At 51.1% G+C, this 14704-nt stretch overlaps 1 protein-coding gene across 1 annotated transcript in view; it reads right to left on the bottom strand.

Annotated features, from left to right (window-relative positions):
* Positions 1-13952, bottom strand: part of LOC144248446 (uncharacterized) — a 248329-nt gene extending 234377 nt beyond the window's left edge. Inside the window, exon 1 of the mRNA XM_077790612.1 lies at positions 13584-13952. Within this exon, the coding sequence (XP_077646738.1) occupies positions 13584-13816 (233 nt within the window). The 5' untranslated portion in view covers positions 13817-13952. The remainder of the gene's footprint in view (positions 1-13583) is intronic.
* Positions 13953-14704: the final 752 nt, after the last annotated feature.

Genomic DNA, 14704 nt, shown 5'->3' with positions numbered 1-14704 from the left:
TATAATTTTATAACTATATAATAGTATATAACTATAAAATAGTAATTTACAGAGGTACAAATATATGAAAAATGTATAAAACAAAAATGTTTTTTTCATCACCCCAACTTTCCCATATTGCTCCAAGCAGGAAATAGAAAACACTCTCAGGAAAGCTCCTGATCTTTACAGCAATCCCAGGCTTACCTTCTTTGGGAAGTGTCCTCCGGAGCTGTGCCCAGGCTGGTCTGGAGCTGGGAGCAGCCCTGCCCCAGCCAGCCCCTCTCAGCAGCAGCACCTGCCCTGCTCAGGCTGGCTCCTTCCCCCCACAGCTCCTGGCCAGCGCTGGGAGCAGCTCCAGGGCCGGCTGAGAGCTGTCCCTGGCAGGCAGCAGAGTCCCTGGCCCAGCACAGCGCCCTGGGCTGCAGGACCCTGCTCTGCAGGACAGCCCTGGGCACCCCTGGCTGCTCTGCACAGGAGATGAGCAGAGAATGCACTCACAGGCTCTGTGGGCATTGGGATGTTCCAGCTTTAGGAGATCTCTGCAGGAGCTGCAGCTGCATTGTCCTGCAGCCAGAGGTTCCTGTGCCAAGGGCTGGCAGTGATTCTGCCCCAGGCACTTCTCAGCCCCTTCCCAGCCCTGACTGATTGAAGCTCTCTGTGCCTCTGTGCTGTGCCCAGGCTGGCTGCAGGCAGTGCCCCAGCCCTGCTGGGCTGGGAGAAGACCTGCTCAGCAAGAGAAATGTGCTTTTGAAGCTCTGCTTGGTTACCAGGATCACCCTCTGTGCCAGGAGCCCGGCCCTGCTCAGCAGCACAGACACAGCACAAGGACTTTAATGACCCTCTGGGGCTTTGTGCTCAGGCCCTGAACATCAGGCCCTGAGAGGGAGCTGCAGAAACCTCTCCAGAACTCCAAGTCGCAATCCAGCTCCAAAGTTTCTTGTACTTTTAATGGGTCCCACTGAGGGACACGACTGAGAAAGTGTCCCCAGGCCCCAGGCAGAGCAGAGAACTGGAGGCACTGATGCCAGGTGGGGACAAAGAGAAGCCAAGTCTTGGTGCCCTGGGGCACATCAGGGTCTGTGCCACCAAGGGCTGTGAGGAGACACCTTGTCCTGAGGCCCTGGGGCCTCCTGGCACAGCCCCAGCCAGGCTGGGCACTGTCAGCCCCTGGTCCTGCCCTCAGCATCCCCCCCTAGCCCACATCCCAGTGGCCTCAAGGATCTACTGGAAGGAGTCCCTGGGGAGCCTTGGTCAGGAATGGCCCTGGGGGCTCCTTCATGATTCCAGGGACTGCAGGTTTTTCAAAGGACTTTGGCTTTTCCTTTGGCCTTGGAGTCTTGGAGAGGTTTGTGCAATCATGGCCTCCAATTATCTGCTGTAATTAGTCCCTGGAGAGGCTTTGTCAGGAACAACACTCAGTGGGGCCCATTAATGCTTCAAGGTACTTCAGTTTTATTAAGGTACTTGGTGTTTGCCTTTTTATACAGACTCTGTGAGAGGTTTGTGCAATCATGGCCCCAATTATCTGCTTTAATGAGTCCCTTGAGAGCTTTGTACAGGCACTCAGTAGGGCTCATTAATACTTTGAGATTCTTAGCTTTTGTAAGGTACTTTGGATTTTCCTTTCCACATTGACAGTTCTTTGTGCCATTTTGAGTCTCTGAGAGGTTTTTGTGCCATCCTGGCCTCCAGTTCTCTCCTCCAAGGACTCCATGAAGAGACTGTGGTATAGATGGACCTTTGTGGTTCCCATTAATGCTTTTGACCCCAACCACTTTGGGGTTTTCTTCTGACTTTGACTCTGGGAAAAGTTTTTGCAATCTCCTCTCAGGCCCTGAGGCTCCAGGGCTCAGCTCCAAATGCACCACGGGGCTCATTAGGATCAAGTATGTCCTGACAAACCACGGGTCTGCCTCAATTTCTCTCTGCTCTCGTGCAGCTTGTCATTAAGTTTCTGTAGTGATTTTGGGTCATCATTTTGAGATTTCTCGGCCAATGCTTCAATAGTGTGGTGGCTAATTACCAGTGCACTCACTAGAATATACTTACTATTTCCTGCTGTGACATAGGATTAGGAGAAAGGCAAAGTAGTCAAAAAATATTAAAAGGGTATAAATAAATTGTATTAACAATAACTAAAGAAAGAGTAATAAGAATTATAACAAAACTTTCAGGACACTTCCTCTCTCCATACAACCTGACAATGTAAAGAGACAAACCCCAAAATTTTCAGTCAGTTTACCACCTCTAAAATAGTCTTTCTTCACTTCACTTAGGGAGAGAAGTTCCTCTTGTTAATGTTATGAAGACTTCTCCACAAGAAAACAGTTATCTCATGGCTTTTCATTTCCGTGAATAACAGCTGACTGGAAAAATCTGCAGTCATGAAGTCCCTCCCATTTTTTTACAGCTTTTCCCACAGTTGTGTTTATGGGCCATGTCAGCTTATGGGGTATTAGTATAAACATGAGCTGTTTAAGAGCAAAGGTTCTCTTCATCTATTTCTGAAATCATCATGTCTGGGAACAGATCTTCTTCTCTCCCTGAGGACACAGGGTCTCATCACTCTGCTCTCTTTCTCTGTTCAAACTCCTCATGGGATCACAGCTACTTCAACATTTGCTTACTTTAGCATGGAGGCCTTTGCTGAAACAAGTCATCTCCCCATACTTTTCAATGCATTATAGGGAAAAAGAGAGTCTGATGTATCCATGATATCCTTCTCCATAGCTTTACCAGAGGATTTCAGCACCAAGATCAAGGCATCTCCTCATCCCTCCCATCTGGGACTCAACTTCCTCTTCCCTGCCCTCGGTGTGTTCATGTTGCTCCTCTGTGTGCCTGCCCTGTGTCCTTTTCTCTCACTGGAGGGAGGATGGCAGCACTGGCAGAGTCAATATCTCCCGGGGCTGCAGATGGTTCCGTGAGCCCGGCCAGTCTTGGTAGCCAATTCTTGTTTTGGCCATGGTCCCTGGACATGAAGACCAGTTCTTTTCTATAGGAATGAAGGAACAGAGCCCCACTGCTTTTGGGGCAAATGAGAAGTGACCACAAGCGGCAAAGGCCAGCCAGAGCTGCCAGATTTTGTTCTTAGAGATACCCTTGAATATAGGAAAGATTTTAGGCAGAGTGTCAGTTTTGGCAATGGGCATCTGAAAAGACGGATGGTTCTTTTCCATACAAAGGAAACAAAGGAGCCCCATTCCACCAGGAGTTGATGAGGGGCAGCCCTTGACATCCCACCATCAGCCAGACCTGTCAGATGGCCACTGGAAGGCCATGCCAGCCAGACCTGTTCCATGTTCCCTTGCTTCCATGGGGCCCCACAGTGTCCCAATGGTCCCTTGCTTCCAGGAGGCCCTGAGGTGTCACAATGCCCCCTTGGTGACACCAGGCCCTGAAGGGTCAGAATGGTCTCCATGGTTCCATCTGCCCCACAGAGTCATAATGGTCTCTGGGTCCATGAAGCCCCGTGGTGTCACCATGGCCCCTTGGTTCCATGGGCTCCAGTGGTGCCACAATGATCCCCTTGGTTCCATGAGGTGCCCACAGTGTCACAGTGATCTCCATGGGAAGGAAAGAACCGAGCCCCAGTGTGGCAGGGGCAGCCACCAGAGGCCAAGACCAGCCAGCCTTGATGGTACTGGCAGATTTTGCCTGGCAGCAACCCTTGGATATAGGGAATTTTAGAGGTGGGATCCCAGTTTCAGATATGGACACCTGGAGGACAGTTTTTTCCATAGGAAGGAAAGCACAGAGCCCGAGTGTTTCAAAGGCAGAAGAAGAAAGGGGTGGCTCCTGGGAGGCTCAGCCAAACAGACCTGTTCTTCCTGGCATCATTTGTCATGGAGGAATCCTTGGATAGATGGAATTTGGGAGGAGGAATCTCAATTTTGACAATAGACACCTTGAGATAAAGGACAGTTATTTCCACTGGAGGGAAAGCACCAAGCCCCAGTGTTTCAAAAGCAGATGAGAGGCAGCTCCCAGGAGGCCAAGGGCAGCCAGACCTGTCTGTCCTGGCAGCTTTCGTTTGGTAGCAATCCTTGGATGTACAGAGTTTTGGAGGAGGAATCCCAATTTTGGCCATGGCCCATGGAGGAGAAGGAGAGTTCTCTCCCATAGGAAGGAAATCCCAGAGCCCCAGTGCCTCAGGGCAGGTGAGAAGCAGCCCTGGACATGCCAAGGTGGTCAGGTGGTCCCCAGGAGGCCCAGCCAGCCAGACCTGGTCCGTGTTCCCTTGGTTTGGTGGTGATGCCTTGAGAGGCTGCCTAGAACAGAGCTAGGCAGTGTTAAAGGAATAAAGCAGGTATTCATTAAAAGGCCTTCAAGGGATACACCTTGGGCAGTACAAGAGCCTGGCCCTGGCTCCATCCTAAATGGAGTCCAGGTCACAAGTTTTCACTGGGGCAAACAGGGGGATTTGGTCTAGCAGGATGTGTAAAACAATCTCCTGTAATATCTACTTGTTCTCACACAGAGCACTTGGCTGCAGGGACACATTCCCATCGTTCCAGCCCAGGTTTCAGGATTCAAACACTGCTGTCCTTCCCAGGAGCTGTTCTTCAGCTGCCTCGGGAGGGCCTTTTGGCCCCTGGAGCCACACTCTGGCTCCATTATTAACACTGCTGGATCCAAACCCTTTATCTCCACCAACAGCAGTGTTTTGAGGTGGATCTCCTTTTTTCCCAATTGTTTTAAACACAATGTCAATAATTGTGCTACCCTGTCATGGGTTTGAATAATCCAATCTTGTTCACTGTCCTTTAACCAAATTACTTCATTTTCCCCTTGATAATCTGCATCAGTTCCTCCTCCCATGAATTGAGCACTTTGCAAGGCCAAGCTCCAGTGAGCAGTTACCAAACCAAAGTGTCCTGGAGGAATCTGGATTCCTGTTCCTGTATTATTAACTCTCATTTGCTTCTGATTTATCCTGACTAATTCCAGTGGATGAAGGTCCAGCCCTGCAGCCTCTGGGCTGGCCCTGCCAGGGCCATCACACCCAGAACAATTTCCCAGGCAGTCCCAGTCTCACTGCCCAGGGCTGTATTTGCACACTGGGAGCAGCCGTGCACAGCCAGGGGGTTTCCATTTCCCCAGGGGCCATTGTTAAGGGCATGGAGCACATCTGGGAGATGGGTTCTCCATGGGGACAGGTTCCCAGCACTCATTCTTTAACTGCTCTTTTAACAAACCCTTCACCAGTTCAACCAATCCTGCAGCTTGTGGATTGTCTGGTACATGAAAACCCAGCACTCCTAATCACTGTATTTCTCATGTAACCCACAAAGCATTCCACACCACAGTATCAGCAAGCCCTATAAAAATAGCCAATTTCTTGCATTCCTCTGGTATTTGTTGTACACAATCTTGCAGAGTTTACCACTGACATTTGGGTCTTGGCCAGTCCTTTTCTGTAGGGGATTCAGTGTCACAGTGGGCAGCCAAAGCTGACAAATAAGTATTGTCAGCATTATTTCACATTATCAATTTTTTATTATGTCAAAAAAAAGGATCATGTTATATTTTTATATAACTGCTATTATTAGTAATAATAATTATATTTCACTTGCACAAATGAACCTGTATCCCCAAATCCAACCAGAAACACCTGAATTCACCCAAATCCACCAAAGTTTCCCCTTCTATGACAAGCCCACCGTGAGAGAGAAATCCGAGCAGGAGTCCTGGAATTTTGGGAACAATCCTGAAATTCCAGGAAAAAAAAAAGCCAAAATTCTTGGAAGAAACCCAAATCCAGCCTCAATTATCTCTAAAATCCACACTATAACCACTATAAACCTTCCCCTTCTGGGACAAACCCATTATGAGAACAGAATCCTGGGGAAAATACCCAAATTCTGGGAAAAATCCTGAAATTCTGGGGAAAAAAATCCCAAAATGCAGTTGAGAACCCACCCAAAATCCCATGGAAAACATCCAAATCCAGCCAGGAACCCCCCCGAATTCACACTGAATCTACCAAAGCTTCCCCTTCTACCCCATAGAGATACCCAAATGCAGGGAAAAGTCCACAGATCCTTGAAAAAACAGGACATTTTGGGAAAAAACCCAAAATCCTGTGAAGAAACATAAATCCAGCCAGTCCACCCCCAGTCCCCTGGGAACGACCCCAAATCCCTGTTGGAACCTCCCCAGTTCCTCTGAATTCCCCCAAAATTTCTCTGAAATTCCCCAAATTCCTTCTAGGACTTCCCCAGATCCCTCAATAACGTCCCAAGTTGCTTTTGGAACTGCCCCAAATCCTTTCTGGAACCTCCCCAAATACCTCGGAAAATCCCTTGGAAAACCCCAAAATCCCTCTTGGAACTCTCCCAGATCCCTGAGAATTCCCCCAGATCCCTCAGAAAGCCCCAGATTCTCCCCAGATCCCCTCTGAATTCCCCCAGACCCCTCAGAAAGCCCCAGATCCCCTCTGGAACCTCTTCCAGATCCCCCCAAAATCCTCGGGAACAACCCCAAACCCCCCGAGCCGTCCCCAGCTCCCCCCGGACTGATCCCAAATCCCCCCGGAGCCAGCCCAGGTCCCCTCTGGAAGCTCCCCGAATCCCGGGAAGCCGCAGATCCCCGGGAGCCGCCGGGCAGCGCCGGGAAAGCCCAAAGCCCCGCGGCAGTGCCGCATCCCGGCCGGAGCTGCCCCGGGAGCCCCGCGGGGCCGGGGCCGGGGCCGGGATGCGCCGTCCCAGCGGATCCAGCGCGCCCGGCCGGGCTCGGCCAGCGCGGCCCAGGGCAGGGAGCGCTGGTGGGGCGGGAGCGGGAGCGGAGCGCGAACGGGACCAGCGCAGAGCCAAGGGGGGAGAGGCCCCGGCCCCACAGAGAGCGGGGCCGGAGCGCGGGGCCGGGCGGGGATGGCTCGGCGATTGTTCCGGGCGGTTCGGGCACTCGCAGCGATCTCTGCGGGATTCTTGGGCTGCTCCTGGGAGGTTTGGCTGGGATTTTGAGGGAAGTTTTCGTGGGGATTTTTTGGGTGCATTTCCTCGGGCTTTGGGTGGGATGTGAAGGGACTTGGGGGCATTTTTTTGGGGATTTGAATGGGGTTTGGTGGGATTTCGGTACGGATTTTTGGAGTGGATTTGGAGTGGATTTTGGGGGGTTTTTGGGGAAATTTTGGTGGGATATTTTGGGTGATTTGGTGGGATTTTTTTGTGTGGATTTTGTGTGATTGGGGAACTTTTGGGGGCATTTTTGTACAGTTTTTTTCTGTGTGGATTCTGTGGGATTTTCATGGGAATTTAGTGGGACTTTTTGAGGGATTTTTCTGTGGGATTTCTGGGGATTTTGAGGGCAATTTTTTATGGGGATTTTGAGGGATTTCTATGAGCCTTGGGGTGATTTTTGTGAGGAGTTTTGGGGTGAGTTTTGTGGGCTTTTGGATGGAATTTTTGTGGAGATTTTCCTGGGATTTTGTGTGGATTTTCTGGCATTTTCGAGGATTCTATGGTGGAATTTTTATGTGATTTTAATGGTATTTTTGGTGGGATTTTTTGTGAGGATTTTGAGTGATTTTTATTGGATTTTGGTGGGGTTTTGGGAGTATTTTTTGGGAGATTTTTGCTGGATTTTGGGTAGTTTTTTTGGGGATTTTATGGGATTTTGGTGATATTTTTGTGGGGGATTTTGGGGAGATTTTTGTGACGTTTTTTTAATTATTAATATTTCAGTGGGGTATTTTTTTGTGGTTTTTTTCAGGATTTTGTTGGGATTTTGGTGTTTTCTCTTGGGATTTTGGGCAGATTTTGTGTTGCGTATCCAGAGTGACTTTGGGCAGCTCTGGGGCAGCTTTTGGGGTTTGTCTCCCGTGTCCCCCAGCTGTGGCAAAGCCCCGAAGCACATCCTGTTCCTGCCCAGCTCCCTGAGCAGCCCCAGGAGCTGATGCTCCCCCTGCTCCTCAGCCAGGGAGATCTGGGGCAATCCCGGCATTCCGGCATTCCGGCCGGGCTTTGGGCACTGCGGGATTTTGGGGCTTGGGGGGTGAGAGGCTGAGGGGGCTTGGGGCTGGATTTTTTTTGGACAATATTGGAATTTTGGGGGGGAATGTCTGGATTTTTAGGAGGAAATTTCTGAGTTTTTTGAGGAAAATAACAAATTTGAGTGGGAGGAAATTCTGGACTTCTTAGGGAGGAAATGTTTGGAGTTTTGGTGGGAAATTTCTGGATTTTTGGGGATGAATTTCTGGATTTTTTAGGGGGGAATTTCTGAATTTTTTTGGTGGGGGAGTTTCTGGTTTTTGGGGAGGGATTTTTGGATTTTTTTGAGGGGGAATTTCTGGATTTTTTGGGAATGTTTCTGTATTGTTTGGAAATTATTCCGGATGGGGAACAGGGTTGGGTTTGGATTTGGGGAGAAATGTTTCTGGATTTTCTGGGTAAATTTCCTAGTTTTTTGAGAATATTTCAGGAGTTTTTGAGGAACATTTCTGGATTTCTTTGGGGAACATTTCTGAATTTCTGGGGGAAATGTTTAGGATTTTTTTTTTTTTTTGAGCATTTCTTGATTTTGGGGGATATTCCCGGGTGTCTGGGGAACATTCCTGGGTGTCTGGGGAACATTCCTGGGTGTCTGGGGGAGGTTCCCGGGTGTCTGGGGGAGGTTCCCGGGTGTCTGGGGAACATTCCTGGGTGTCTGGGGAACATTCCCGGGTGTCTGGGGGAGGTTCCCGGGTGTCTGGGGAACATTCCTGGGTGTCTGGGGAACATTCCCGGGTGTCTGGGGGAGGTTCCCGGGTGTCTGGGGAAGGTTCCCGGGTGTCTGGGGAACATTCCCGGGTGTCTGGGGAACATTCCCGGGTGTCTGGGGAACATTCCCGGGTGTCTGGGGAAGGTTCCCGGGTGTCTGGGGAACATTCCCGGGTGTCTGGGGAAGGTTCCCGGGTGTCTGGGGAACATTCCCGGCTGTCTGGGGAAGGTTCCCGAGTGTCTGGGGAAGGTTCCCGGGTGTCTGGGGAACATTCCCGGGTGTCTGGGGAACATTCCCGGGTGTCTGGGGAAGGTTCCCGGGTGTCTGGGGAAGGTTCCCGGGTGTCTGGGGAACATTCCCGGGTGTCTGGGGAAGGTTCCCGGGTGTCTGGGGAAGGTTCCCGGGTGTCTGGGGAAGGTTCCCGGGTGTCTGGGGAACATTCCTGGGTGTCTGGGGAACATTCCCGGGTGTCTGGGGAAGGTTCCCGGGTGTCTGGGGAAGGTTCCCGGGTGTCTGGGGAAGGTTCCCGGGTGTCTAGGGAAGGTTCCCGGGTGTTCCGGGCTCTCCTGGCCCCGTTCCCATCCCAGGTTCCCGGGGTTCCAGGAGCTGCGCTGGTGCCCGGGCGCCGCGACATCGCCTCGCTGCAGTTGGACACCAAGGTGCAGGCGGGCGCCGCCCGCGAGGCCCTGCAGGGCTCCAGCATCACCCAGAGCCAGCCATGGAGATCTCCTTCGCCAAAAAGTGACCCAGAACACCCCAAACCCCACCAAAATAACCCCAAACCCCCCCAAAATGGGCCTGAAATACCCCTCAAAAACTGCCTCAAACCCACCACTAAATAACCAAAATCTGCCCCCAAACACCCCAAATCCCTCCAAACCACCCTGTAATCTCAGAGGAATGCCTTGAAATCCCTCCAAACCACCCTGAAATTCTTCAAAGCTGCACCTGAATGCCATAAATCTGCCCCAAAACACCTCAAATGCCTTCAAGCTGCCCCAAAATCCCATGGAAACACCCTGCAGTCCCTCCAGACCACCTAAAAATCCCATAGAAATACCCTGAAATCCCTCAAAGCACCCCAAAATCCCATAGAAACCCCTGAAATCCCATAAAAGTGCTCCCAAATCCCATAGAAACACCCAAAAATCCCTCAAAACCACACCTAAACACCCTAAATCCCATAAAATTGCACCCAAATCTCATAGACCTGCCACCAAATCCCAAGAAAATACTCCAAAATCTCAGAAAACTGCCCCAAAAATGGTCCTGACCCTGCCCCAAACCCCCTGCACGCCCCCACTCCCCCAGGTAAGTTCAATTCAGCCCAGCCCAAATCCTCCCTTTTTTATCCTAAATCCTTTTTTGTCCTACATCCTCCTTTTCTATCCCAAATCCTCATTTTTTTTATTCCAAATCCTCCTTTTTTAACCCCAAAATCACTTTTAATCCCTAATGTCTTTTTGACCCTAAATCCTTCTTTTCCCAACCTAAATCCTTCTTTTCCCATGACAAATTCTCCTTTTTAGTCCCCACATCCTTTGTCTGTCCCCAAATCCCTTTTCCAATACCAAAATCTCTCTTTTCCACCCCAATTCCCCGCCTCGTTCCCCTTTCCACATCCCAAATCCCCTTTTCCCATCCCAAATCCTTCCCTGTCCACCCTAAATCCCCTTTTCCCACCCAGGATCTCTCCCCATCCTGAATCCCCCAATTCCCACTCATTCCCCTTTTTTTCCCGGTGTTGTACCCAGGGTCTTTCTGCAGACATTGCACCTGGAGCTGCCCCAAATAACCCCAAACAAACCCCAAATAACCCCAAACAAACCCCAAATAACCCCAAACAAACTCCAAATAACCCCAAACAAACCCCAAATAACCCCAAACAAACCCCACTGTGTCCCCCAGGACTGGAGTGGATATGGGGGGGTCATGACCCGAAACTTTGGGGACTGGGAGGATTGATCCTAAAATTTGGGGTTTAGGGGGGTTTGACACCTCGGGCTTTGGGAGTTTTTGACCCCAAACTTTGGGAACTGGGGGAGTTCAACACCCCAGGGTTTGGGATTTTTGCAGTTTTTTTCCCATGATTTGGGGATCAGGGGGTTTCACCCCCAAACGTTGGGATCAGGGTGATTGGACAACCCAGGTGTTTCAACCCCCAGGATTTGGGGTTTGGGGGTTTAGACCCAAAAATTTGGAAACTGGGGGGATTGACCAACTGATTTTGGGGGATTTAACCCCAAAGTGGGGGAGATCAGGGGGATTTGACACCCCAGGGTTTGGGATTGAGGAGGTTGACCCCAAAGTTTGGGAATTGAGGGGTTTCACCCCAAACTTTGGAGAGGAGGAGGGTTGGACAACCCAGGTATTTCAAACCCCAGGAGTCGGGGATTGGGGGTTTTAACCCCAAACTTTGGGGGCTGGGGGTGTTTGACACATCAGGATTTGGGATTTGGTGGTATTTGACCCCAGACTTTGGGAATTGGGGGTGTTGGACACCCCAAATATTTTGAAACCCAGGATTTCGGGTCAGGAGGGTTTAACACCAACGTTTGGGATTTTGGGAGTGTTTGACACCCCAGGATCTGGGATTTGGGGGGTTTGATCCTAAAATTTGGGGTTTGGGGCAGGGGGGAGGTTGACATCCCAGAGTTTGGGTTTGGGGGTGTTTGACCTCTCCCCTCCCAGTGTTGGGATTTGGGGTGTTTGACCCCAATGTTTGACCCCCCGGGTTTGGGGTCGGGGTAGGGATAGGAGCCATTCCCTGGAAACAGCGGTGGGATCGGGATCGAGAACAGGAACGGGAATGGGATCGGGATCCGGAGTGGGAGTGTAATGGGGTTGGGAATGAGATCGGGATCGGGAACTGGCCCGGGAAGGGGAACAGAAATGGGAATGGGATCGGGAACAGGATCAGGGAACGGGATTGGGATCGGGAAGGGGAGAGGCCCTGACTCAATAATGGAGCCCACCCCCAGGGAGCGATCCTGCCCCAGTCCCGGAATGGACCCATCCCCTCAATCCCGGACCCCTCCCCAATCCCAGCCCCTCCGCAGCCGCTGACCGGACCCTCCCTCAATCCCAGCCCGCCCCAATCCGGATCGGATCCATTCCCAGACCGGACCCTTCAATCCCTTCTTGGGGCGGCTCCTGCCGCTTCCAGCCCATTTTTGGGACTTCCAAGCGGCTCCGGGGACCCTCCCCATTTTGGGGGTGTTGGGGTGGCCCCAAGGCCGCCCCGGGGGCCGAGGGGGGATGGAAACCCCAAACCCGGGGGGCTCCTGGGGGTCCCCAGTTCCTCCCGGCCCCGCCCCGAAGCAGATCCTGGCCAATCAGAGCGCGCGGCGTTGATGACGATTCAGTTCCCGGGCAGAAACTCGGCGCTGGTCCCGCCTGGCGATTTTCAGCCAATCAGCGCCCGGGACGGCTCTGACTCATCAGTTGCCAGGCAGAGCCCAGCGCCTCTCGCAGCACCGACCAATCTAAACATACAATGGAACACACCTGAGTAAAACAATTCATACTACAAATATACTAAACACGAAACCAAACACCACTGTAATGTCTCATACAATTTAACCAAACAATTAAAATTTAATAACACCCTTAAGTACTCTAAAAAATTAAAATTATTTATAAAAATATAATCGCAGATGGGTGGTTTTATATGGATATTGGTTTTTGGATTGTTTGGGTTAGACGATTTTTAAAAAAGGATTTTTATAAGAATTTAAACAGCTGAGAAGGAGCCACTCTGGAAATAGAACTGACTGAAAATGAATGGGAAAAACATCATTAACTCTGAAAGTTTTATTTGCTATCAGATACATCCCAGCCACCCAGCCCCACACAATCCCCATCCCACCACTCCAAACTGGAATACCACTTCTTTCAATCTCCTCCCAACCCCATCTCACCCTGGCAGCTTTGGAATCGAGTGAGCTTTGTGTGGGATTGAGGTTTTTTTGAGGGGGAAAAAGCAATTTGAGGTGGGATTGTGCCTTTATAGTTTAAAATCCAGTTATTTTCAGTGGGATTGAGTGGTTTTGTGGTGACAAATTCATCCCTCTTGGCTTTTGAAATGCAAAGAGATGGAGAACACTGCCCAAAATCACCCCAGAACCCACAAATCCTCCAGAAGTTGAGTTCATGGTGTCCAGGGTGAGTGCAGCTGCCGGCGGCAGGAACAAATGAGATGTATCTTGGTTTCACAAAACTCCAAAATCCATTTCTTATCACCGAAAGACAGGGCAAAGGCAGAGCCATGGGATTTGTATAGGGTATCCCAGGGGTGGAGTTTGGGTTTGGGTCAAGGGAGGAATTACTGGCAACACAAGAAGGGTGAGATCAAACTCCTGCCTCTCAGCAACAGGGGCACTCCACACAGAATGCGTCCCTAAATCCTAAATTCCCCCTCAAACTCCTGTGAAATGGTGACACTTCAGATATTTTTGATCAGTTTCTTTAATTTAACCCTGTTTTGGCTGTGTTTGAAGAATAAAGATGAATCAGAGGAAAATTAGGGCCAAACCAAAGGATAACCAGTCAGGTGTGTTCCCAACATTGATCACAGGGAATGTGGGTCACCAGACCTGTGCCCAATGTGGGTCCTGCAGTGGGGGATGGAGCTGGAGCAGAGCACGAAGCTCTTCCTGCAGGCGGGACACTCTTGGGGCTTCCGTTACTGGTGCCTCTGTTGGTGTCTGGTCAAGTGAGAGCTCTGGGTGAAGCTCTTCCCACACTGGGGACACCCATAGGGCCTCTCCCCAGTGTGGATGTGCCGGTGCCTGACAAGGGAGGAGTTGTGCTTGAATCCTTTCCCGCAGTCAGGGCAGCGGAAGGGCCTCTCATCTGTATGAGCTCGATAGTGCAAGAGGAGATAGGAGCGAGTCTGAAACCCCTTCCCACACTTGGAACACTCGTAGGGTCGCTCCCCAGTGTGGATCTTCTGGTGGACAATCAGGGCACCACACTGCCTGAAGCTCTTCCCACACTCCCTACACTCATAGGGCCTTTCCCCAGTGTGGATCCTCTTGTGGCTGCTCAGGTGGGAGATCTGCCTGAAGCTCTTCCCACATTCCCCACACTCGTAGGGCCTCTCCCCAGTGTGAATCCTCTTGTGCTGGATCATGTTGGAATTTGACAAAAAGCTCTTCCCACATTCCTCACACTCATAGGGCTTCTCCCCAGTGTGGATCCTCTGGTGCTGGATCAGGTTGGAGTTTGACCTGAAGCTCTTCCCACACTCTGAGCACTTATGGGGCTTCTCCTCATCATGAAGCTGCTCAGGGACCACCAGCCCTGAGCTCTGGCTGAAGCTCTGTCCACCTTCCTGGACCAGAGTGCATCTTTCCTCCTCAGATCCCCTCGATCTGCGTTTGCAGCCCCTCCTCGTGCAGCTCCCATTGGGTTCCTGCACCATGGAGCCACTCAAAACAGCCTCTTCCACAAGGTTCTGCCATGGGGATTTGTCCTCTCTGCTCTCCACCCTCAGCACCTCATCTGCGGGAGGAAGGACAAGGAGAGGATGGGATTTGCCTCCGTGCCACAGGGAAGGGCAAGGAGATCCCCCCAGTGCATCCCCGGCAGGAGGGCACCGGCAGCGGGGCTGTCCTGCAGCTGGGGGCCAGGCTGGGCTGGGAGATGGAGCAGAAGAGAGGGGGAAAGGGGATCTGACTTCCTCCTCACCCGCCTCGGTGTCCCAGGGCTCCTTCCTCTTCCTCGCAGCCTCCTTCTCCATTTCGTGAAGGTTTTGGGATGGGAAATCCTGTTTTGGGAGGAAAACAAGGGATGAGTACAGTGAGTTTTGTACTGTATCAAAGCAAAACAGGGAGAGAGTCTAAGCCAGAATCACAATTGAGTAAGAAAATTAAGATCAAGGCAATGATAGAGAAACACTGGCTTAACCTGACAGAGTCAGGATATAACCGGACACCCCGTTGCTCAGGGTGGTGGTAGCAGTCTGATGAAATCGTGTCTGCAGTCCGGCTGGAGTGATGAACGTGATTCTGTCAAAGCA

This window comes from Lonchura striata, unplaced genomic scaffold, assembly GCF_046129695.1.
Source record: "Lonchura striata isolate bLonStr1 unplaced genomic scaffold, bLonStr1.mat Scaffold_127, whole genome shotgun sequence".
NCBI lineage: Eukaryota > Metazoa > Chordata > Aves > Passeriformes > Estrildidae > Lonchura > Lonchura striata.
This window is presented reverse-complemented; position numbering and strand designations above follow the sequence as displayed.